The 25934-nt window shown below is 43.9% G+C and overlaps 1 protein-coding gene across 2 annotated transcripts in view; it reads right to left on the reverse strand.

Annotated features, from left to right (window-relative positions):
- The window catches only part of MTMR6 (myotubularin related protein 6), a 33911-nt gene extending 9607 nt beyond the window's left edge, over positions 1-24304 (reverse strand). The window contains exons 1-7 of one of the 2 annotated variants that reach the window (XM_080926023.1): positions 24174-24304; positions 13946-14062; positions 10821-10983; positions 8956-9113; positions 5762-5890; positions 1943-2077; positions 906-1010 (exon numbers count right to left, since the gene is read on the reverse strand). In XM_080926023.1, the coding sequence (XP_080782149.1) occupies positions 906-1010; positions 1943-2077; positions 5762-5890; positions 8956-9113; positions 10821-10983; positions 13946-14062; positions 24174-24197 (831 nt within the window). In that variant the 5' untranslated portion in view covers positions 24198-24304. The remainder of the gene's footprint in view (positions 1-905; positions 1011-1942; positions 2078-5761; positions 5891-8955; positions 9114-10820; positions 10984-13945; positions 14063-24173) is intronic. The other variant, XM_080926024.1, reaches the window with a different exon arrangement.
- Positions 24305-25934: the final 1630 nt, after the last annotated feature.

Consider the following 25934-nt stretch of genomic DNA (forward strand, 5'->3'; position numbering starts at 1 on the left):
AAGATAACTACTTTCTCATTAGCATTCCACATTTCTGTGACATCTCAAACTTAAAAAGGAGTATTTCCTGTCTAAGTCTGAATTTGGAGATGGGCAGAACCGGAAAGCTCAGTTTACACAATCAGTGTGTGAGATCATCTCAGGGAGCCTGAGAGCCAGATGTGAGCTATGGCTCTGTGCCACCAAGCCCACACATGGTGACCCACCAAGCCCACGCATGGTGACCCACCAAGCCCACGCATGGTGACCCACCAAGCCCACGCATGGTGACCCACCAAGCCCATGCATGGTGACCCGGCACAGTGCCACAGCTGTGCGGTCGCTGGCTTCTGCCCTACAGTATGTTACTGTAATTACTCTTCTCATATGAGTGTAGATAAAGAAAACGACCTAAGCTGTCTACTAAGTGTCTGGACCTCTGGTTGGGAGCAAGTACAGGTAAACCGTCCCTGCTGACTCAACAGTTTCCAGCCATCTGTAAAGACTGAAGTAAAACTAAAAATACGTCCACATTACCACTACTAAACTGTAAACTTAAAAAAAAAAATCTCTGTATCAATGACAATTATATAAATAAAATCTATTAAGTCTTGAGCTACAAATCACAGTCAGGCCTCAGCTTCAAAATGGACACATTATGATCACATTTTATGTATAATATTACCTAAAAATGAATCATTAACTTACAAGCCTCCAGTAACAGGGAACACAATTTTCTTATAAGACATTACCAACTCTTGAGTCTTAGATTATCAATCCCAATTCCTATTTGTGGTACTTTCTAATTTACTGGAATTCTTCATCGTCTGTGTTCTGCGTTGTCTTTGTGAGACCACAGTGATGGAGCCCCCTGCAGCAGCCCTGGTCCCTCTCAGTGCTGCCTACAACCGCTCTACAGTGCTCACTCGCTTGCTTTCTCTCATTTTCTCATCCTTCCAGACTTTTGAAGAAATCCTCACTATAATTCTGCCAATGTCCTTTTGTGTATCCCACCAGCTCTGCATGCGGTGCTATAATAAAAATCAAAACACAGTTAGCTCTCACCGTTGAAGATTGTGTTACTCTAATTTCAGGGTCTTATTGTGCACATAAAAAGAAGGACAGACTCAGGTTTGGTCTCAGTGATAAACCAGCCCAGTACCACAGAGAACAGTAATTTCCTGTTCATTCCGCTTCTCTCAATCTAAAAGTTTCCCCATTCAATAACTGTCTCCTCTTCTTTTAAATCTTTCACATTATGGCCAAATTACTTCAACACAAAGTGTTTGTTAGCTAACAGTTTTGCCTGCCTATGATCCCAGCACTTGGGGGGTGGAGGCAGGGGATCAGGACTAGCCACATGGTTCAAATGCTACATGAGATCCTGTCACAAAAAAACTAAGTATCAACAGCAAAAAGAAGAGTAGAGGAGGGGGAGGGATTGAGATTCTCTAATTTTTTACCTCATACACTATCTAGCATTTCTTTACAATAACATAAAACTTAATACATTCTCAAGAGTTCCATACTGCCAGGGTGTGGCTCACATCTTTAGTTCTAGCACTTGGGAGGCTGAGACAGGAGGACTCTGAGTTCCAGGCCAGCCTAGTCCACAGTGAGCTCCGGGACAGCCAGAGCTACACAGTGAAACATCCTGAAAAACCAAACCAAACAACAACAAAAAGAAAACAGTTCCATTCGTCTGTGTGTGTGAATACAGATGTTTTTATATATGCTTACACATATATACATATGTTATCTAGATATCAGGAGACAAAAAAAATCATGACTTAGAGCATTGAGTACTTCAGTATCCCTCAAAGAACAGATTTTCTTGGTAACATTAGCCTTGGTTACTTTAAAACCACAATTCAGGTCTCTTATATCTGAGCAAATTATTTATTCCCGTTAGTTAAAGACATGAGAGAACAAGGATGACAGACTGCACAGTACTGATACACACCTTGGGCCTGGTATCCACAACATACATGTAGCGGTTTCCTGGGTTGGCTTTACTAATGGCCTGAAGCAGGTGCTCGTCCTCCAGGCACCTGGCACTGAAGCCCGACAGTGGCTGACTACATCGACAAATGGCCGCCTAATGTCAAAAACACAAATCCAGATTATAAAGACTCTAAAGGCTTAGAAAAAAAGACTCAAAGGATTTCAATCAAACACAGTCTATTTAAAAGTCAGAAAGAACTTGAGACAGTATTAACTTTAAAAAATTATTTGATTTAAATACTTCTCAAAATCTAAATGCTGCCTACACTTCCTGAAGTGGTTGCATGAAAATGGCCCCATAGACTCGTAGGTCAGAGTGGCATTACTGAAGGTGTGGCCTTGTTGTAGGAATTGCATCGCATGAGGTATTTTAGAAGCTCAAGCCAGGCCTTCTCTTCTGCCTGCCAATCCAGATGGAGAACTCTCAGCTATTTCTCCAGCACCATGGCTGCCTGCACACGGTCATACTTCCTGCCAGATAATGAACACACCAGCCGGCCACAGTAAAACATTCTTCTGTGTCAGAGTTCCTGTAGTCACAATATCTACTCACAGCAACAACATTGTAAGACACTTCCCAATATTTTATCCTAAGAAAATTGAATGTTTCCATACCTAGGTTGTACACACACACACACACACACACACACACACACACACACACAGACAGAAACAAAATCAATCGATTGAAATTAGATTAAGAACACTGTGGGCCTGAGGAGCAGCATTTGGTGAACTGTCTATCAAGGAACCAACTCTAAGAAAACATCTGCATTTCATGCTTTTGATAAGTTACAAGGTACTTTCAGCTTAAATTCAAGTAAAAAAGATGGGCTAACAGTACATATAGAATGAGAAATTTTTAGATTTTTATTTATGAGTGTGTACTTATGCAGGTGCATGCCACTTGTATGTGGGTCCCTCAGAGGTCAGAGGGGGTACTCAATGCCCTGGAGCTGGCATCCAGGCCTCTGAAGAGCAGGAAGTACTTTTAACCACTGCACCGTCTCTCCTGCCCTTCCCAGGAGCGATGCTTTGGCAGGTAAGAGCACTCACTGCTCTTCTAGAGGGAAGCACCTACACGGAAGCTCACAACCTTTTGCAGCTCCAGTTCCAGGGGATCCTCTAAGCACCAGGCACATGCATGGTGCACAGACAAACATTTAAGCAAAACACCTATGTGTGGTGGTTTAAATACGCTTGGCCCATAGGGAGTGGTACTGTTAGGAGGTGTGGCCGTGTTGGAGGAAGTGTGTCACTGTGGGGTGGGCTTTAAATCTCCTCTCTGTGGAAGAGTCAGCTTCCTCCTGGCTGCAGTCAGATCAAGGTGTAGAACTCGAAGCTCCTCCCATGCTGTCCCTGCCTGGATGCTCTGAACCTATAAGCCAGCCCCAATTAAATATTGTCCTTTCTAGAGTTGCCTTGGTCATGGTGTCTCTTCATCAAAATACCACAAAAACTGTTTAGAGAAACTTCTTAGGTCAGGCCTGTACAGTCACACTAAGACAAAGTATAAAATAAAAATTAAAAAATAAATTTACAGCTAAAATTCTATTTTCCTACTAAAAATCACAAAGCTTTTAATAAAGTAAGACAAAAAGATTTGAAAAGATAATCTAAAGAAAGGCATATCTGTAAAGAATGGATTAGTGAATATTTTAATTTCTTAAAACATTAAAAGACTGCCAAATGTGGTGGTGCAAGTCCTTAATCCCAGCTCTCGGGAGGCAGAGGCAGGAGGATTTATGTGAGTTTGAGGCCATCTTGGTCTACAGAGTGAGTTCCAGGACAGCCAGGGCTACAAAGAGAAACCCTGTCTTGGAATCCTTCCCCTCCCTGCCCTGCCCTGACAAAAGAATTAAAAAATAAATAAATAAAAGCTTTAGAAGCATATATCTGTGGAATCTCACCCATGTCTCCTCCAGCTTAACTCTACAGAAACATTCCAAAGTGTGGTCTCACCAGGACAGAGTGCCACAAGGTCAAAGGTTTGTATGCTCTACACACACAGAACACAACCTCAAAATTACAATGGCAGAAGAAAATGAGGGCTATCATGTTTTTAGTGTTCAAAAGTTCTTTCCTGTTTCTGTAAATGTTTTTAGTCAGTTTTCTATTTTTGGACATGGCTGGCATCTTACTTCTTTGAGCATAGCAGGGTTGGTTGTTGCTTTAAAGGAAGCCTGTACTTCACACTCCTTTAACCTACTTTTTGTTTACTAAGTCAACTACAAGTATTTTCCAGCCTACCTTTCCAACAAACAGTGCAATCTAGCAGGGTGTGTGAAAGATGACGAGGTAACACCCTAGGACTTAAGGTACTAGAATTAAACTTCTGTTTGAAACTTACCGGAACCAACTTCTAACAAATATAAGACCCACAAGACACCAGGACAAGCATGAACAAAGAAACTCCAACAACTGCTGGGACTTTGGAGGGCAACAGCAGCCTGAGAACTGGTTTGGCAGAGGAAGTGCCTGCTACAGGAAGGAGCTGGAATGATCCAGCTGCTCGGTGAGAGCACAGGCACTGACTGGCACCTGCAGGGACAGGGTGTGGCTGAGCACATAAAGTGGAGCTGTGGCCTCCAGAGCAATGGTTCGGATGAAGTTGTCAACTTTCCTAAGCAAGAGGAGGCTGTCTACCTAGCAGAGTGTGAGCTCGGACCACCCCTCTTGACTACGGCAACACTTCTCTGCCCACACACCAGCAACAGCACAGCACAGCCTCTGTGAGGAAGCCAGATGCACAGCAGAAAAAAAAATGTGAAGGCATACAATTTCAAAACAGCCAAATATACAGAGACAGCCACACAGAATTAAAAAAAAAAAAAAAGTCCACTTGAGAGTTGGTGACACCAAATCAAAGGGGAAATTGACTAAAACTTCAGTAGAGAAAGCCCCTTAAATTCCACACAGTCTCAGAAATAAAGAATCTGAGAGTTGACTGAGAAGCAGAATTAAGGACTCTTCCAGACAACAGAAAGACATGGAAAGCAAGAAAACAAGCCTGTTGAAATGGAGGCTACACAGGAGGCCTATCAACTTATAAAAATACAAAGAAAATCAACAGAGAAAAGAAACAGGAAGTGCCTTCTCCAAGCTGAGCTCTGAGTCTGGGTGGTCTGCAAATGACAGACCAAGGCACAGCACCATGACACTCCAGAACCCAAGGGAAAAGAAAAGTCTGGGTGAGGAGTCGAGAATGTGTTAAAACTCAGTTTACCAAGTTGACACACCTCCTCTATGTCCTCCTGGAAAAGTCCTTTCCATGTTAGACGCCCTGGGCTCCCTTCCTGCTTTCAATGCTTGCCTCGGCACAAGCAAGCTATCCAATGTCTCTAAGTACATGCTGAACTAAAGGAAACCTGAAGAAAAGAAACAACCTATCTAGTCACTGGTCTCCTTATTAAGGAATGTCTGGAAAAGAAAGGCAGAAAAGGAGTACTTCAGGGTAGTTTTGTTTTAACAAACTTCAGAAACAGTTGTAGAAAGCCAGCATGTCTTTGTTACCAACATTACAACAGCAAACCTGCCAAGTAAAGTCCGTATTTACCGCCAGGTGTGGCGGCGTGTGCCTGTAATCCCAGGGTTCAGGAGGCAGAGGCAGGCAGATCCCATACATTCAAGGCCAGCCTGGTCTACCATAGTACATTCTAGGACATCTGGAGTTACACAGTGAGACCCTATCTCAGACAAAAGAAAACGTTAGTGTTCATCTAGAAGCTTAGAGCAGAACTTCAGTTCACTACACTTAGAATGTAGACAAGGTTCCTACCTCAGTGCCCTGCTGGCAGTAGGATAGGACCGGAAGTCTGCCCTTGCTCCGGAAGTTGGAACTGCCAACGATCACCGGCCGGCTAGCTGTCCGAGGAACGTACAGCTCTCTGGGATAAGTCTCACAGACCTGGGAATATCAAATGAAAGTACTTAACTCCAGTCAGAAACCATGAGGCAAGTGGAAGCAGGTGGATTAACTGTAGATCGTCACCACTCCCTCTCTTCCTCCAAATCCAATCCCCTGTCTCATCCCCAGCTCTGTAGCAGACCTGCTGTGATCTTTCCTGTATACCCCAACTCCCAGGAGCCTAAGCAGATCCTGGTGGAACATACTGCTTCCCTCCCTCCTACAGACCCGAATGCTCCCTCCGAGTCCATCCTCACTCCACAGTGTCTGCTCCCAATACCTGGAAACACATTTTTACCTGTAAGCCCAGTAACCACACCAATCAGAACCATAATACTTCCTATCAAGCAACACACAAACACCACACTCTCTCAGGAGCCATAGAAACAAAAACCAAGGAACAAACACCCACAAAGACAAGTCCAGATGTCCACAGCTAGAATTACAACCTTCCCAAAGCCAGATCCCCAGACACTAGCATGAAAACACAGTAACAGCCAAGACAACGTGTCTCCATTGGAGCCAGCAGCCTCACTGCAGGCAATGAGGATCCCAGCACATCTGGAGCACAAGAAAAACCTTAAAACAGCCGTCAATGAATATAACGGAGGTCCTTTAAAAGGAGATAAATACATCCCTTAAAGAAATCTATGAAAACACAGACAAGCAGTGAAAGACCTGAAAGTGGAAAAGAACTAATTAGGAAACCCCAAACTCAGAGAACTGTGGAAATGACAAACTTAGAAACTTGAACAGGAACCATAGGGGCAAGTTCACCAACCAAAGACAAGAGATGGAGAGAGAACCTCCAACACTGGAGAGACAAGAGAAAAACATCTAAGGAAACTTCTGGCATAAGATATTCAGGAAACCTGAAGAAAAATAAGATTAGAAGAAGAAACCCAGATAAAGGGCACAAAAAATATTTTCAACTAAATCATAGAAGAAAATTTCCCTAACTCAATGATAGTGCCTATCAAAGTACAGAACACCAAACAAACAACTAGAAAGGAAGGTTCCTCAGCACAAAATAATCAAAACACTAAATGTACAGAGCAAAGAAAAAAAATTAAAAGCCGCAAGAGAAAATGAACAAGTAACATATAAAGGCAGAAGTAGTAAAATGACACCTGACTTCTCAACGGAGACTCTGAAAGCCACCTGGACAGATGCGCTGCAGACACTAGGAGACCACAGATGCCAGCCCAGACTAGTATTTCCAGAAGAATTTTCAATTACCACAGATGGAAAAATTAAGATATTTCATCATAAAAGCAAATATAAGCAATATTTATCTACAAATCCAGTCCTACAGAGGTATTAGGAAAAAAACTCCAACCTAAAGAGGTTAATCACACCCCAAAAACACAGGGAATAAATAATCCCAGACCAACAAAATCAAGAGGGGAAGTACACACACACACACACACACACACACACACACACACACACACACTACCGCCACCACCAAAATAAAAGAAAACCACAGTCATTAGTGAAAACCACAGTCATTAGTCATTGATCTCTCAACATCAATGGTCTCAATCCTCCATAAAAGCACACAGATGAACAATATAGATTCGAAACCAGGATCCATCTTTCTGCTGTATCCAAAAAAGACACCTTAATATCAAGGATCTATCACCTCAGGATAAAAAAAAAATGGAAAAAGAGGGAAGGGAATAACATTTGAAATGTAAATACAGAGAATAAAAAAAAAGATTTGAAGCCTAAGCAAATATAGGTAGAGTGAGGGACATTTTGGTGGAAAAAACAGTATTAAAATTATAGATATATAAAATAATATGCCAACATTTTTATCACTGATGTAAGTTCACAAAGCACCGGGGTGAATGAAAGGCTCCCGGAAGCTGAGAATCACTGAAGGTGAGACAGAAAGACCCAGGCTTGTGGAAGGTGACACAGTCTTAGAGATTCTGTGTGAGAGGCTCATGAGGAGCTGACGCTGAGGGACAAAGGGAACTAGAAAGTCATAATTAGAGCTGCCGTCGACAGCTATGAGACCTTAAGAGAGATGGAAATATCTTGGTGTGTAAATTCAAACTGATGAAATTTGATTAAGAGCAATGAAATGACAGTTCCAGAGAAATGAATTTAAATAAAAGTATTTTGTAAAAAAATAAATAAATAAAAATGGAAAAAGGTATTTCAAGCAAATGGATGACCTAAGAAGCAAGTGTGTGTAGCCATTTTAATAACTGACAAAACAGACTTCAGACAAAAACTAATCACAACAACAGGGACGGACACTACAGATTCCTCAAAGGAAAAATCCAGCAAGTGGACTTGAAATTCAGAACATCTAGGCACCAAACACAAGGGCACCCTCATTCATAAAAGAAACACTACCACATCTTAAATAACATATTGACCCTCACACACTGACAGAGGGAAATTTCAATGTTCCATTCTCACCAATGGACAGGTTATCCAGATAAAAACTGAACAGAAAAACACTGGAACTAATGGACATATAAGTAAATGAGCCAAAGAGATATTTACAAAACACTGCATACAAACACAAAAGAACACACCTTCTTCTCAATACCTCACAGAACTTTCTCCAAAACTGACCATATACTCAGATATAAAGTAAGTCTCAACAATATAGAAACATTGAAATAATGCCCTGCATTCTATCAGACCACCATGGATTAAAGCTGGACATCAACAACAGAAAGCCTACACACTCATGGAAACTGAACGACTCTCTGCTGAGTGTAAAATGGGTCAAGAAAAAAAAAATAAAGACTTTCTAGAATTGAATAAAATGAAAATACAACACATCTAAACTTACGGGACACAATGAAGGCAGGTCTAGGAGGCAAGTCCACAGCACTAAATGCCTACATAAAAAGAGGCAACAAACTGGACAGAAACTGTGAGGCAAAAAAACCAACCGACCAACCAACCAGACAGACAGACAGACAGACACCTCTAAAACAACAACAGCAGGGAGCAGCACGCTGCCCTATGGATGCTGGCCCCTGCCCCACACTGCCCTTAGCACTGTCCTCTGACCTGCTCCAAGGCTGCTTGCTCACCTTGTAGTCGCGGTTGGCATCGGACAGTTGCCAGTTTGCGTTGGGCACTCCCATCCTCTCGTATTCTGCAGCGAGGTCGATGAGCTGCCAGCCATTCAGCCGCTCGGTGTCGTTTTGCTTGGGATTGTATGAGAATGCATAGAGATCTTCATATTTTGCTGCAAAATAGTAAAAGTCAGTACAATAAAACTTATAAGGCCGTGCACTACAGATAGAAATAATTTTCGGTCCCGCCCCCCTTCTTTAAAGTCTTCAAAGAAGTGGCTAAGACATGAACGTACCTGAACCTAAAACTTAAATGACTATAGTTAAAGGCACACGTATGGATGGATGTAAGATTTATATTATAGCAAAAGGAACCTTAATAGTTAGGTTTTTCTATTGCATGCTTTTCCTTTTTCTTCAATATTACATTTTAAAAACACAGTCACTTCATATTCATTCTTTTCTACAAACACATCACGAATCACAATACCATGACTAAAAACTGGAAACGGCCAGGTGTAGTCCATGCCTAATGCCCCAGCATTCACAAGTCCAAGGCAGAAGGACTAGATCTGAGAGCAGCCTAGGATACATAGTGGGAGCACATCAAAAAAGGGGGGGTCTAACAATAACAAACAGACCGAGAGCATGGAACTGCATTACACATTCTCTTCATGCTAATTTAATGTGTGGGTGTTCTGTCTGCATTTATCTCTGTGTAACACGTTTGGTCCTGGTGCCTGTGCAGGCCAGAAGAGGGCATCAGATCCTCTGGAACTGGAATTACAGATGGTTGTGAACTACTTTGGGGATGCTGGGAATCAAACCCTGGTCCTCTGGAAGAACAGACAACACTCTTAATTATAGAACCATCTTCTCCAGCCCCAGAATTACCCATTCTTAAAGGTCAGTATGGACCCAAGCCAACAAGGACATTGGTACATAACCATCTTTGCTATATACCTTGGTTCAATCTAGAACAATGGAATGTACGAGACTATGTGCTCAGAGAGAATATGGACCTACTCCTAGATCATTCATGTGGGCCTTTATCTGAACTGCTCAACTGAAATCCAGGCCAACAAGTAATCCAAGCTATATTTGGGATAGAAATCTTCAGATGCCCAAGCCTGCGTAATGGAAGATTCACTTTTAGAGCTTCTATCTCTCCCAACCCTCCATGTACTAAAACAGGATTCTCTTGTTTCCTGGTGCATCTACTACCCTAGCCACTGCTGCTAGAGGACCATGACCTTCTGTGGCTTCTCACTTAGTAATACCTCTTCCATTAGTACAGAAAACCCAAGTTAGAACAAAACCAGTAAGGAGCTAAGGAGATTGGCTGGTCAGTAAAGTGCTTCCTATGAAAACACAAGGACTGAGTTCAGTCCCCACATCCTAGTAAAGCCATCTGTGATAGCATACGGCAGTAATCCCAGGGCTGGGGAAATGGAAACAGGTCGCTCCCTGGGGCTCGAAGCCAGCCTCACCTAAACTGACAAGTTCTGCCTCAAACAATGAAGTAGACAGTTTACAAGTAAAGACACTGAATCCCGATCTCTGAATACATATGCACACATGTGCTTCCACATCTGCACAAACATGGACATACACAAAATGTGCTACTTGCTTATCAACTTAAGGCTGTATTATAAATACCTTTCCTTATATTATTTCTTCATTGAACATTAATCTTACAGTTCAAAGCATTAGAGTCTATTATTTCTAAACCACTGTGGAGGATTTCTATGCCACTGAGGGGTTGACAGTGCGTATGAACCTAAGTATAACTTGAGGGCAAAATAATGACACCTTAAAGTATCCTGGAAAACCCATCTTGACTGAGTATGAGAGCCGTGCTCCCTAAGAATAATAAATACCTTGTTTTGATAGTTGCAGCAGCGAGTTATAGATATCATGGCAATCTCTTTCCCTAGGAACAATGAAATGCACAATCCTGAAGTTCTTGCACTGAATCACGAGTGGGCATCCAGAAGTGGTCAGAGGAAGCTTCTCCACAGAGGCAATGTGGTGGTGTAGTATCTACAGCATAAGCAGACACCCCAGTCAGCAACACACAAAGCACTGGTATTTTCTTCTCTGGAGTGCATGCGTGCTAATGCTCCAATAGAGCCTTAGATGTTAGGCGCCATCACATTTAACACATTGCACTGACTGATGCCAAGTCAAGAATACACTGTCACTTCTTTTCCTCCATGTCAATAAACGCTGTCTGGGTGAGGCGGCAGACCGCAGCAGCAGAAGCACGTGGTAAGAAATATGGCCATCCAACTTCCTAGTGTTTCCACCTAGGGTGCGATTTGCATTCTACTTACTTGTCATTCGTTTCTCTCATCTAGAATGCCGTCTCTACAAGAACAGAAATTTTATGCTAAGATTGGCTATTGTTTCCAAAACACCTAGAATGGAGGCATGAAAACGTAGCGGGTTCTCAGCCTGGATCTGCTAAGGGGGTGAGGTTGAGGGAAGAAGACAAGACAGCAGGTAGCCATGACAACCCTGAAGAAAAGGTTGAGAGGACGGCCGTCCTGTGTGTCAACACATATAAGATGCTACTGTTGACAAAGATGTGAGGCAGGTAAAGTGTGGTCCATACGCCAAAAAAGCAGGACAGACAGAGCTACAGCAGTCCCCACAGACACCAAAGCTTTGTCAGGGAAGAGCAGAGTCTAGCAACAAAGAGAACAAAGCAGCCAAAACACAGCAACTAATCCCATGTCACGCCATACACGGAGGTCTCTCAGGTGGCTTAAGAACTGCCCGTGGGTGGCAATAAAACCTAGAGCTTCTGAGGAGAAAAACAGAGGGACTCCCTTGCACTGACTCATGGGCAGATTTCTCAACTGACTACACATGAACAAAAACAAAACCAAAAACATAAAAGAAAAAGCTGAAAGCCAGAAGACAGGGCTGGGGATGTTGCTCAGTCAAACCTGTCCCTAGCACAAAAACTTAAAATAAAATTTACAAGTCAATAAATGAAATAAAAACCCACAAGGTAAAACATGTGCAGGGATGACTTCCCTGTACTTAACAACGGCACAGTCAGTGGCTCGTTTGAGTTAGATAGGCAGGTATGGTACGGTGGTCATGCCAGTGTTGCTGAGGAAATGGCACTCTACTAAGAGGAACAATCTGAAACAACCATTTGAAGAACAATATAAAAGTTTGAATGTGTTTTCATAAGACCTAGCCATGTCTTCTTACTCCCAGGAAATGTCCAAGAGAAACACTAGAACATACATAGAGAGAAATGCCCCGCAAGATGTTTGTAATTTTCTTATTACACTATGCAGTTTCCTGGAGGAACAATCAGGGTCTGCTCATGATTTGATGATGGGCAGCCCAGAGCATTTTAAGCAGATTCTCGCAGCAGGTGATCTTGCTGCAGAAGTACTAGAAGTGGCTACAAATTTATTTCTGTAGTATAGTATGTAGTATGTTAGCTCCCAATGGTACATTGATGCCTTGTGTCTATATATATATGTGTGTGTGTGTGTGTGTGTTTGTGTGTGTGTGTGTGTGTGTGTATGTATGTATATATATATAAATTTTGATACATTTGTGTAATAATTTGATTTTATAATATTAATGCCAAAATGACCATATATTTAATGTATCTATGACATATTTCACTTTTTAATTTATGCACTACTCCTATGCTACATGATTTATTTTTCAAATTGTAATCTAAAAAATAGAACAAAAAGAGGAGTGCTGGAGATACAGCTCAGCAGGTAAAAGCATGTACTGATCCTGCAGAGGACCTGAGTTCAAGTTCTACACCTACATCAAGTGGCTCACACCACCTGTAACTCTAGTGTCAGAGATCTGATGTTCTCTTCTGTACTTCAAGGGATCCAGAATTTATATATGCACATACTCCTACACAGAAATACAACCATATACATGAAAACAATATCTTAAAAACAGAAAAGGAACAGCTCAGCATGAGTGGACCTATATGTAGACTGCTGTCTGTAAGCAGGTGAGGGCGGGTAAAGCGAAGGCTAGAGCCTGCGACGGCGCAGCAGAAAAGAAGGCGGGCACACAGCTTTTGAGAGGTGGGAGAGACAGGAGAGGAGAACAGAAGACGTGAGTATCTCATAAGGGCTGGATAATCACAGGACCATGTGTCTTATCAAGATGGGCAGTTCATATCAATATAGTTCATATCAGTATCTATTGGGTCTGAGTTTATTGTGTGGACATTTTGTGGGGTGAGAACTTACTGATATAAACCTATGGGTAAATTAAAAGCCTCTAGAGTTCTGATTTTGCCAGGTTACAGGGATTTGTGACAGCTAACCATGGGATGGGTGGTCGCTGCTGGGGCCAGAGAGTAGCTGGGCTAGTGTGGCTTGGTGCCTGATTACATGCTTTAATATTTACTGCTATACCTTTATATAGTTCAAACCTAACATGTTACTGAAGCGCCCACTGCGTGCTCTCTGCATGTGTACACATACAAACGCACTTAGAAACATGCCTGCGATGCAGTGTTTATACATATACACAAAATATCTGCGTAAGTACAGTCAAATGTTTAAAGTTACAAAAAAAAAATCCCCTACCTGTAATTTAGCATTAAAATGCTACGGAATATACTATATAATCCATATGATTGCTAATATGCATAATCATTACCTTGACTTTTAAAAAAATAAAAGAACAAAGAGGCATTTTCTAAGTTTTTACAGAGGTTAAAAGAGGTTGGTATTGTTCATAATTCCATATTACAAATGGTATAAATTATTCACAGAAGGAAGGAGTCACTTGAAAACAGAAAAGAATTAATTGATCTCTGAGTAGTTACAGCTGCCTGTAATCCCAACTCTCCTGAAGACGTAGGAAGTTCAAGGCCAGCCTGGGGTACACAGCAAGACACTGTCCAAAACAAAAACAACAAAGACAAAAACCTAACAAAAAACTGGTGACTAAGTAACCAGCCTACTGTTACTGAGACATAGACAGTCCACCTTACCCAGGTTTCCTTCTGCTGAGCATCAATAAATAATAGGTGTGTGGCCGTAAGATACAGTGTTCCTGTCAGTGACTTGTTGTTGGTACTAAACCGGTCAAGTAACTTTACTTGTTCAACCTAAGAAAGAAACAAAAATGTTATTTTTCATATCGGAAGTAGGGTATTTTTATTTCTGTTGCTGTGATAAAACACTCTGACCAAAGGCATCTCAGGAGGAACAGGTTTGTGTGGCTGATCCTTCCAGGTCAGGACAGGAACCTGAAGCAGAACGGAAACTGTGGAGGGACAGAGCTTGCCGGCCCACCGTGGAGATTCCTCCCTTCATCACAGGCTCACGCTTAGGGCTTTGCTTACACAGCCCTGAACCATCTGCCCAAGGAATGGTGCTGCCGGTGCACAGGACATCAATTGTCTCCACGACAACCCCTCCCCAGACATACCCACAGATAGTCTAGTCTAGACAGTTCCTCAGATGAGGTTCCTCCTTTCAGACAACCTAAATCAAGTCAAGCGGACTAACCAGGACAGTAGTATAAATACTCTTCTTCCAATCCTAGGAACTATATGCATCATTATCATATTTCCCCTCCTTTTTTGTCCCAAGACACAAAAAGTTACTTAATATTCAGGGTAAAATGTCTTCTGTCTCTTGAAGGAACACATGCAAAATGGATATTTAGATGCTAACGCAACCTGGGGAAGATTTTAAGAAACACCAACACAAATGAACAGGAGCAAGAAGTGCGGTGTGACTGAGCCAAGTCCTTCACACCTGAGGGCCCGGTTTATGAGGAGAGCACAGCACCTACTGAGCTGGGCAGCAGCGCCCCTCTAAGGAAAGCTCCTCATCAGGAAGGTAAACGAGCGCTGAGCCAGGTGTTAGTTCTGCACTTGAACATCCTAAGACTTAGACTTGCTTATTTCCCCTCACTTTGCATTTCACACGTGACTTATGTGACACCATTCACACCAAGTCGCCAGCACTGGCTATCATCCTACTGACTTCTTGACTCACCCACTCAGCTACTTCAAGCTCTGCCCCTTCCACCCACATCAGACTACGCAGTATGCTAAAACGAAAGAAAGCCTGTTCAAGTGTCTGCTCCTCCCGCTAAAAACCAGTACATATCTCAGGACAAGCACTGCTATTTTTTTCCTTTCTGAGTCCCTCCAGGTGGCTCGAAGAGTGTTTGATATAATGGATGTTTATCCACTTCAGACGAACCGCCACGGAGAAACAGACGGAAGTTACCCACAGTGTACCAATGGTCCCTTGCAAAATCAGTAAAAGCATTTATAAAATGGAATTCTTCTCTATCTTATTATTCCATTATTTTCCCATGCTGCCTTTACCTTCTACCATGGCTGACCAGGTAATATTCATTCAGGAATCCATGTATGAGCCACAAATGAAAAATAAGTAGAAAAACTACTAGGGAACAGATTGTTGAACTTGCTCTACTGTTTGTCTGTCCATTCATCTATCCACCTGTTTACTTTGGTAATACAGTTCTTACTGGGAAGTCTAATTCCTTGTCCCCACACCCAGAAAACAAGTGCTTGCTCCTAGCACTATGGAGAACTATAGGACCCTTATGGATCTACAAGGTGGAAAATTCCAGTTGAAAATGATGTAATAATCTATATGTGTATTTCCTGCCCTCAACGTTAGATCTTTAAATTTAGTTGTCTCTGTTCAAGATCAAAGGTCCAGCTGTTCATTGGAATAATCTCCCAAAGTGCAAAGGTGCCAGTCCCCAGCCTCACCTCAACTCTACCATGCAATGGACAAAAGGAGACCAAGACCGTATTTAAGATGTTCTGCTCATTGTTACCCAACTTCCCTTCTGCGTCTCAGTCTCAATTCTCACCCTGCTATTCCTTCTCAATGCACACAGCTAGCTTCCCTGTCTACCTTTAGACTAAATACCTAAGGCTAGGCAGCTCTAATTCTCCAACTTTTTAAAATGATTTTATTATAATGTTGGCCCTTTAAAAAGCACACACAGACATGCGCACTCACTCCAAGTTCTTGAACATTCACATAAATACACAGTATTAAGAAAAGGGCATTTCCTAGTTCTCTCAGTAACATCTGTTGACTGTTAACTCAAGGTTAACCTATTTGGTCCCATTCCCTTGTCTGTAAAGTAAGAGCAACTATTCCTAAGGGAGGAACGGATTGGATAATGAATGCCAAGTGTTGCACCCTTTGTGCCGTAGAAATAGAAGCAGTGAGATGCTAAAATAATCTAAATGTTTGCAAAAATTACTGCAGGTATCTGGTAAGGCAGCTTGAGGCTGCTAGTTTTCATTTTAAGTAAGTTCAAAATGAGAAAGGAGAGAAAGGAAAAGTGTACGTGGTACTTAAAAACCAATTTCAAGCGCCAGCAACACAGCTCAGCAAGTTAAGATCTATCCGAGCCTGACCACCTGAGGGTGGAAGGAGCGAACAGACAGACACAAGCTGTCCTTTGACCTTCTCACACACACCACAGAGCATGTGCACCACAGCACACAGCCCATCCCACCCTGTCCCATCGCCACACAAAAGGATTTGCTTAAAAAAAGAAAATTCACTACTTAATGTACTATAAAGCTGTAAAATAAATTTCTTTAACACTTAGTGTTGAGAGCAAGAATTAAAGCACTGTCTTCACTGAGAGAAATACAGAGAAAGCAGAAGTCTGGGGAGGAGACGCAGCGGCGTTTTATCTGATGAAGGAACGCAAGCAGGCCTTTAAGTGCAGTAGTCCACACGGTACTGACATCAGCACCACAGCGTCGACACACAGACAAAGCAGGCGAGGTGACCATCACAGAGGAATGAAACAGTGTAGGTGTAGCTGGGAGAGATAATGCGGCACAGAGGAAGCAGGGCAGAGGGGAGTCCATTTTGTCGAATAACAAAGCTGGTGTGAGGAAAGAATCAGACATGGAGGGATACTGTTACTCATTATTGTTGGCTTATCAGACTGGGACAGAAAAAAGCGTCTGGAGTAGTTGGCGGAGAGCTAATCACTACTTTAGTTAAGAGCCTGCAACAGTGAAACTACAGCTAACCAGCAGCTTCTACAGTGTTTTAGCACATGGACTGAGCAAATGCGGACACTAACTTTCTGCCTAACGTTCTGGAGTCAGTGGCTGTGGGGACCACACTCATCATTCTGCCCTTTACTGCAAAGCCTCCTCCAAAGACTTTTCTTCGCTACAACCATCAGAATACAAATTAAAAGCCAGACAAGAACCCAGTGGCCCATTCCCATTTCCCCTTCCACCTGTCAGGGGTTCCCAGGCTTTTGTTGGGGGTATTTTAAGTTACCTGTTTTGGAAGCAACTACAACTATTTTAGGTCACTATTTGAGGCACCATAAAAACAGCCTGAGGATCGTCAGAAAGCAAAGGGTAAACGGGGAAAAGACAAATGGAAAAGAATGAGAACCACTGGGGCAAAGAGAAAGCACCCTGGCGGAGCAGACACTCTGTGATGGAAGTGATGCTAGCCCACGTTACTTAGTCAACTGTTGGCAACTACGGGCACCTTAAGGCTTACTGGAGAAATTCAAACTGATTAAGACACTGGATATGAAAAGCACAGGACATCATACTCAGAAAATTAGAGTTTAGACGCCTGTTTTTCCTTCTCTTTGACCAAACTTCTGTGACCAAGAACAGCACTTACTCCATCGCTAGTTGTGCTGTGGGCTGTGGCTCCTGCGCAGAAAGCACACAGTCAGCTGTTGGGAATGCTGTGCTCCCTGTCCCTAGCCATGTACCGCCTGAGACTTCCAGATCCTTCAACAGACAGCTGAGGGAAAGGAAGAGGACTGTACACTGGCAATATGGACTTCTTAAGAGGGAAAACGAGTAATGTCGAATTATAGCTCCAGTGGGAACTTTTCAGTTTTAGTTCACGCCGTTCTTCCGCAATGTTGAACACACAGCCGCCTATCTCAGGGTGAAAGCGAAGATTTGTGAAGGCAGCTAACCACTCCATGGGTAAAGACACTTGCTGCCAAGCCCTATGTCCTCTGTCCAACCCAGGACCCATGTGGTAGAAAAGCCCCTCCTGTAAGTTGTCCTCTGACATCTACATATACATTTTAGTGTCACCAACCTTTCCCATGCACGCACACATATACACACACATTTTAAGAAGATTTTACAGGGCCTTCAAAAGTCTGCAATAAGTTACCTGTCTTCTGATTTCAATATTCTGGGGGCACCGCCCTTACCCATCCTGCTCCAGCTTTCTTGTGAGTTTTTAGCTGCCAGGCCTGAACAGGCAATGTTCCCTTTGCTGGGCACTTCCTTCCCCTCAACAGTTCCACATTTAACCACAGCTTTCTGTTGTGTTCCCCGTTCCCCGCCCCCAGTGGCACCCAGGCAGTCTCCAGGGTCCCTGCTCTCTCTGCATGTACTCCATCTGACACAGAGCAGACCCAATCCATCAACTACTGTTTCTCGTGACCGAAAACACATTTTCTCAGAGCACTTCCTGTGTGACCCCAGCAGAGGGGCACAGTGGGCAGAGAGAGGAAATCAGGCTGGAAGAACGTTCTCTGCCCTGACTCTTAGCCTCCATTCTACTCACCCTTCCCACCTCAACGCCATGACTTTTGCATGCGCCTTTCTGCAGAGTCTCGAAGTGTTCTCTCACCCCAACAGAGCCTTTCAGTGATTACCTAGACATCCATACGTGCTTCTCTTCCTCAGACTTTCCCCCCAGTTCAACATCCTCATGGTTAGCTGGTTACTACACAAAACCTTACCACCTAGTTTCTCTCGCCCATTTCTTTGTCCCCATGCCTGCTCACACCCCTACCTTCACATTCCAATCTCTTCCCTAGACAACTATTCTGATAGGAGAGGAGTGTGGTGGTTAAGACAGAGACTTTATATCTGAGACCTGGCGCTCAGAATTCAGCTCTGTCAGCAACCAGTAAGCCAATAGTTAATTCCTAGTCAGTTAACAGAAACAGGACAAGTTATTTAATCTTGACAAATCACTTTTTGTAACCTGGGGCAAGTGTTCAAGTATGCCTCAGAATCTAAGATCTCGGGGCTAGAGAACTGGCTTGGTGGCTAAGAGTACTTGTTGCCCTTCAGAGGACCCAGGTTTTGTTCCTAGCATCTCCGTGGTGGTCAACATTCATCCATAACTCTAGTTCCAAGGGACAGAACGCCTTCTTCTAACCTCTGCGGGCAACAGGCATGCAAAACTCATACATATGAGTGTCTTTTAAGCCAAAACTTGGGGTACATAGGTCACTAGCTAAAAGGATTGGTTGCTTTTATAGAGGACCCAGGATCAGTGCTCAGCACCCACACAGCATCTCACAACCATCAGTGACTGCAGCTCCAAGGAGTCCTACCCTCGTCTGGCCTCCTTGGGCACTAAGCACAAACATATAATGCAGGCACTCATAAAAATGAATGAATCCAATAAAAATGGAATAATAATTCAAAAAACCTAAAGGTCTGGAGGCTGGAGAGACAGTTCAGAGGGAAAGAGCACTTGTTCTGTAAACACAAGGACCTTAGTCTGAATCCCTAGCACCCATGTAGAAGCCCAGCCACAGGCATATGTGCCTGTGGCTCCAACACTGGGAAAGCAAAGACACGCCAGCCTGTCTGAAAGGTTGAGCATCTGGTTCAGTAAAAGAGCCTGTCTCGGGGCAAATGTGATATAAAATTGGATGAGATAGCTAACAACTGAATTTTGGGGTTAGAAAGTTATTTAATCTTGAACAGCAGAAGACAAAGCAAATGGTAACTCTAAACAACACAAAAACAAGAATATCAAACTATTACCTATAATAAATCTAGGGAAGGAAAGCCCTTTTAGTTATTGTTTTCTAAATTAATACCAATTTAATAATCCATTACAACTGTTCATTATAGGAAGAGCATACCTAGCCTTTGGAGTTAGACATTAGTTTAAATTCCAACTGTCACACATGGCAAACCTGACTAGTCAGTCAATCTTACTAATGTCTTCCTGGTCTATAAATGGAGATCCTAAAACCACTGGCAGGGTCCATTTTTAAATCAACGATGGTCCTCGTCCCACTCCTGCTGCTGTGATAACACTCTGACCAACGATGGTCCTCGTCCCACTCCTGCTGCTGTGATAACACACTGACCAACGATGGTCCTCGTCCCACTCCTGCTGCTGTGATAACACTCTGACCAACGATGGTCCTCGTCCCACTCCTGCTGCTGTGATAACACTCTGACCAACGATGGTCCTCGTCCCACTCCTGCTGCTGTGATAACACTCTGACCAACGATGGTCCTCGTCCCACTCCTGCTGCTGTGATAACACACTGACCAACGATGGTCCTCGTCCCACTCCTGCTGCTGTGATAACACTCTGACCAACGATGGTCCTCGTCCCACTCCTGCTGCTGTGATAACACTCTGACCAACGATGGTCCTCGTCCCACTCCTGCTGCTGTGATAACACTCTGACCAACGATGGTCCTCGTCCCACTCCTGCTGCTGTGATAACACTCTGACCAACGATGGTCCTCGTCCCACTCCTGCTGCTGTGATAACACTCTGACCAACGATGGTCCTCGTCCCACTCCTGCTGCTGTGATAACACTCTGACCAACGATGGTCCTCGTCCCACTCCTGCTGCTGTGATAACACTCTGACCAACGATGGTCCTCGTCCCACTCCTGCTGCTGTGATAACACTCTGACCAACGATGGTCCTCGTCCCACTCCTGCTGCTGTGATAACACTCTGACCAACGATGGTCCTCGTCCCACTCCTGCTGCTGTGATAACACTCTGACCAACGATGGTCCTCGTCCCACTCCTGCTGCTGTGATAACACTCTGACCAACGATGGTCCTCGTCCCACTCCTGCTGCTGTGATAACACTCTGACCAACGATGGTCCTCGTCCCACTCCTGCTGCTGTGATAACACACTCTGACCAACGATGGTCCTCGTCCCACTCCTGCTGCTGTGATAACACTCTGACCAACGATGGTCCTCGTCCCACTCCTGCTGCTGTGATAACACTCTGACCAACGATGGTCCTCGTCCCACTCCTGCTGCTGTGATAACACACTGACCAACGATGGTCCTCGTCCCACTCCTGCTGCTGTGATAACACACTCTGACCAACGATGGTCCTCGTCCCACTCCTGCTGCTGTGATAACACTCTGACCAACGATGGTCCTCGTCCCACTCCTGCTGCTGTGATAACACTCTGACCAACGATGGTCCTCGTCCCACTCCTGCTGCTGTGATAACACTCTGACCAACGATGGTCCTCGTCCCACTCCTGCTGCTGTGATAACACTCTGACCAACGATGGTCCTCGTCCCACTCCTGCTGCTGTGATAACACACTCTGACCAACGATGGTCCTCGTCCCACTCCTGCTGCTGTGATAACACTCTGACCAACGATGGTCCTCGTCCCACTCCTGCTGCTGTGATAACACTCTGACCAACGATGGTCCTCGTCCCACTCCTGCTGCTGTGATAACACACTGACCAACGATGGTCCTCGTCCCACTCCTGCTGCTGTGATAACACACTCTGACCAACGATGGTCCTCGTCCCACTCCTGCTGCTGTGATAACACACTCTGACATAAAGCAAGGGCTTATTTGGCTTAACATCACAACCACTATTGTGGCGAAGTCACAGCAGGAGCTTCAGAAAGCTGGTCACATCTAGAGTCAAGAGCAGAGACAGAATACCTGCACAAATGCTGTCCCTTTGCTTTCTCTTCTTTTGTACATTCAGGGTTCAGACCACAGAATACTGCTGTCCACATTAGGATGGACCTTCCTACCCCATGCCAATTAAGACACAAAGAAAAAATCCCTCTTGGGCCAGTATGATCTGGGCAGTCTCTTCTGGGACTCCCTTCCCAAATGATTCTACCTTGTGGCAAGTTGATAATTAAAAGCATCACAGTGATGAGAGCTAATGAACTAACAAATGTGTGCAATGTGAACATTGTGAAATTATGGCAATGTTACATACGTGTGTCACTGACATAGTTGCCCAACAGAAGGTAAGCATTACTTTTCAAAAAATAGCTGTTAAACAACATTAAAAAAATCACTGAACAGTCATACATTATCATAGTCAATTAAAAATGTTCATACTTTTAATTGAGGGGTGGGGTGGGCATGCACAGGCCAAGGAACCTGTGTGCAGGTGAGAAAGACTCTCTGAGAGGTGGATTCTTGGGAACCAGTCAGGTTGTCAGGCTTGGCATCAGCCCCTCTACCCACACTGAACCATCCTGACAGCCCTACAAACAATCTTGATCATACTAACTAAACTACACAGAGTTTAAAACAATTTTTTGCAGCAATTTAAATATGTCTAGGGAAGACTATGCATAAGAAAAACAAAAACTTGGCTACATTCAAAGCAATTTTGTAAAACTACGCTCTTTTTCCAAGCCACAATTTAAGAAAATGGTACAGTCTATATAACAATTACCAGAATACACTGTGAGGTTCATGTTGCCCTGCTGTGGGATGTCCAGTGTCAGTCAAGTGTGTACATGCCCAGCAAGCCTCTGTCCCACTGTAGTCTACACGCACCCACTTAAGGCTGTCCCAGAGAAATGACCCCAGGCTACAACAGTGGTAAGGGTAACAAAAGAGTTCCCTTAAGAAGCAACTTCAGCAGAAAATCAACTGGAAATCTCTTAATCTTTTTTAGAAAGACATAAAGACATCTGATCTAAACAACAAGCAAAAAGCAGCCTTACCAAACATGGACCCACTAGGAAAAGCAAGGGTTAATCAAGAACAGATTTCATAAAAATGACAGCTACAGACCCCACAAGGCCAGATCACTTCCTCATAAACTGAAGGAGGTAATTTTTAACTCATGAAGGGAATCACCAAGATTTTCCCACCAGTGCTCTCTCTCACCCTTCACTAGGGAATAGATTCACTAAGGAATAGGTGTGTTTAGTTCACTGAATTCCATTTGCTTTCAATGGTGTGTGTGCGCGTGCACGCGCAAAGCAGCCAGCAAGCAGTGAGGTTCAGAGTGGAAGGAAGGCAGTTCCTGAGCTGACAGCTGTTGGGCCTGTGACAGGACAGGAGGAACTCCCTGGCCCACCCTCACTCTCTTCCCCCTTAGCACCTTCTGCTGGATATCAAATCACCCTCCCATTTCCAGATTTTAAATGTCAGTGACTTCAACTCCCCAATTATTATATTTTCCTTCTCTTTAAAGAAAAAAAAAAAACCCTGCCAGGTAGCGGTGGTGCACATCTTTCATCCCAGCACTTTTAGTCATACGCAGATGGATCTCTGTAAATCCAAGGCCAGCCTGGTCTACAGAGCAAGTCCCAGCATAGCCAGGGCTACACAGAGAAACTCTATCTCGAAAACACCAAAATTTTGGAAAAGGAGCACATTTACTGCAAACTCCAAAATAAATCCTAACAAAAGCTCATGCTTTGCTATGCATAACATCAAGAGTTGTGAAGTGTTTTAAAGAACAATGAAGAAAAAAATTCAGTTTGTTCCCAGATGACCTGTAACTTTAAGACCTTTAGAACAGGCAGTAAGTGACAGTTAAGGCCTGGCAAAGCCCAGAGAGTTGTTTTCCCCATCTTACAAGGTTAGTCAAGCCTTTTGATCTCCATTTCTGTTTTGGTCCTGTCTGAGGCTGAAGTTTGGCTATTCTCTGAATTCTTTTCACACAGAAAAATTAAGCATGGACTTGACAAGCAAGCTCAGGTATGGGAAAGTTCCACGGACCTTTTACAATATGACACAGCCTTTCCCCTCCGCATAACCGCTGTCTAATTGGCTCCCTATACTTAGGACAATGCCTAAAGTTGGAAGCACAAAAGTATCAGCTCTACGCGGCTGGAGAACTAGAAAAGTGAATGGCACCACGGGCGGGACACTTAAACCAGAGCAAGACTAGTTCGCACAACACAGTGTTGATGGATACTGGACCCACCCGGCCGGAGGCGAGCCAGGCGGCGATCGGCCGAAAGCCCCCAACGTAAAAAGCAGCCTCAGTCTTGTCAAAAAGCGCAAAGCTCGCTGGGCGGCCACCGTTTGCTGACTCCCCAAGCACCTCCTGCCAAGGCGCCTGCGCCGTCCACTCGGCCTCCGCACCCCCAAACTGCCGGCCCGCAACGGAGGCCCCGCACCCCAAATGCCTGTCTGCCTCTGCGGGATGGACCCGGGCAGCTGCGAGGATCTCCCGCCGACTACCTTGGTTGTCCGGATGTGCTCCATCCCGGGGCGACGCCCGCAGGCAGCTGGCCTCAGGAGAGCACCATCGGGAGAGAAACGGGGCGGTGACAGCCACCCGCAGGAACTCCCTCAACCCGGCAGCGTCAGCCACTCCGCCGCCGGCGGCCACTGCGCACGCGTTGTCGGAGAACACTGTCGCCTAGAAACACTTCCGCAAATCCCAGCCACAGAGGGGATCCTGACGGCGGCCGAGCAGAGCGTCGCCCACCGAGAGGCGGCGCTAGCTCTAACATCGCCTGTTGTACAGCGCCCTCTCTGAGGGAGGACTGGCATTGCCATGGCTGACCAAACTGACCCACGTGTTCAGTTAGACAAGGACCAGCCCAAGAGGGACTAGAAGACATTTCTAGGTTTAAAGATATATCCGGACCAACAGGAATTTTCTAGTGAGTGCGAGACTGGATGTCTCTGAATCCCATTACCAAGACAGTTTAAATTACATTTAGAAACCCGCGAGGCACTGGGCTCGTGTAAAGAACTATTAGAATCTATTATGATTATCAGTATTAAGTCTGAGTACATTTTATATGGTCTTCGTGGCCAAATGACAGGATATAACTCTTACGGGTTTGTAGATAAGGCTGCACTTTAATTTAAGATGGTACTTGAATGTCCTTTTATTTGAAAGATATTGCTCTGGGTTGGAAAGATGGCTTATCTGTTAAATTCTTTTTTTTTTTTTTTTTAATTAGATGCTCTGTATTTACATTTGAAATGTTATCCCCTTCCCCCATCCCCACCCCTCCTCCTCCACTTGTCTTCACAGAGGTGCACTTGCTCCTAATCACCCTCTCTCCACCCCATTGCCTTGGCATTCCCCTACATTGGAAAAACGTGCCCTCCCTGGACCAAAGGCCTCTTCTCAAATTGATACCAGACACTGCCATCTTCAGCTACATATGCAACTGGAGCCATAGGTCCCTCAATGTATGCTCAATGGTTGGTGTTTTAGTCCATGGGAGTTGTGGAGGGTTTGGTTGGTTGATAATGTTGTTCTTCCCATGAGGTTGTGACCCCCTTCAGTCCTTTCTTTACCACCTTCATTGGGGTCATCTGTTAAATTCTTATTGGAAACTTTTCTGACCTCTGTTTTCCATAAATAAACAAGGACTGGGGATGGGCAGTTTGTCCTCCTAACTGATAGCTGGTGTGCTTTTCCCTTGCTTCTCTGGCTGCCTCCTGCAAAAGGCTTTTCAACTGAAACATCACTTTTAAAACTGTGCATGGCAACCCTGGAGCATTCTTATTAACCATTCTCTATTGACTTGCTTTTCAAAATCCATATTAAAGTTCCATTTATGGTAATATGAGAAGCTCAAAAATCACTCTGCTTAAAACAAAACCTCAAGTAATGGAAAATCTAAGATCAAATCCTATGAAGAATTAAATAACTGGCAAGACAGTGAGATCTAATACATAGCAATATGGAGGAACGTATGCGTCCACAGAGGTGAGCAGGACACCGATGTCGGCTCTGTAGGAAGATTATGCCAGCCAGGTGACTTACTGTTTGTTTTTAGCTTTATAGGGAAAGTTTATTTTTATTAATTTATTTCATAAAATATCATTATAGCTCACAAAATTTGTTACATAATATATGATGAATACACAGTTTTTCTTTTTCTTTTTTCTAAGAAGAACTGAGGCTTCCACATTTTGGCCTTCCTTCTTTTTGAGCTTCATAAGGTCTGTGGGTTGTTTCTTGGGTATTTCAAGCCT

This window comes from Micromys minutus (assembly GCF_963924665.1).
Source record: "Micromys minutus genome assembly, chromosome: 12".
In the NCBI taxonomy this organism is placed as follows: domain Eukaryota; kingdom Metazoa; phylum Chordata; class Mammalia; order Rodentia; family Muridae; genus Micromys; species Micromys minutus.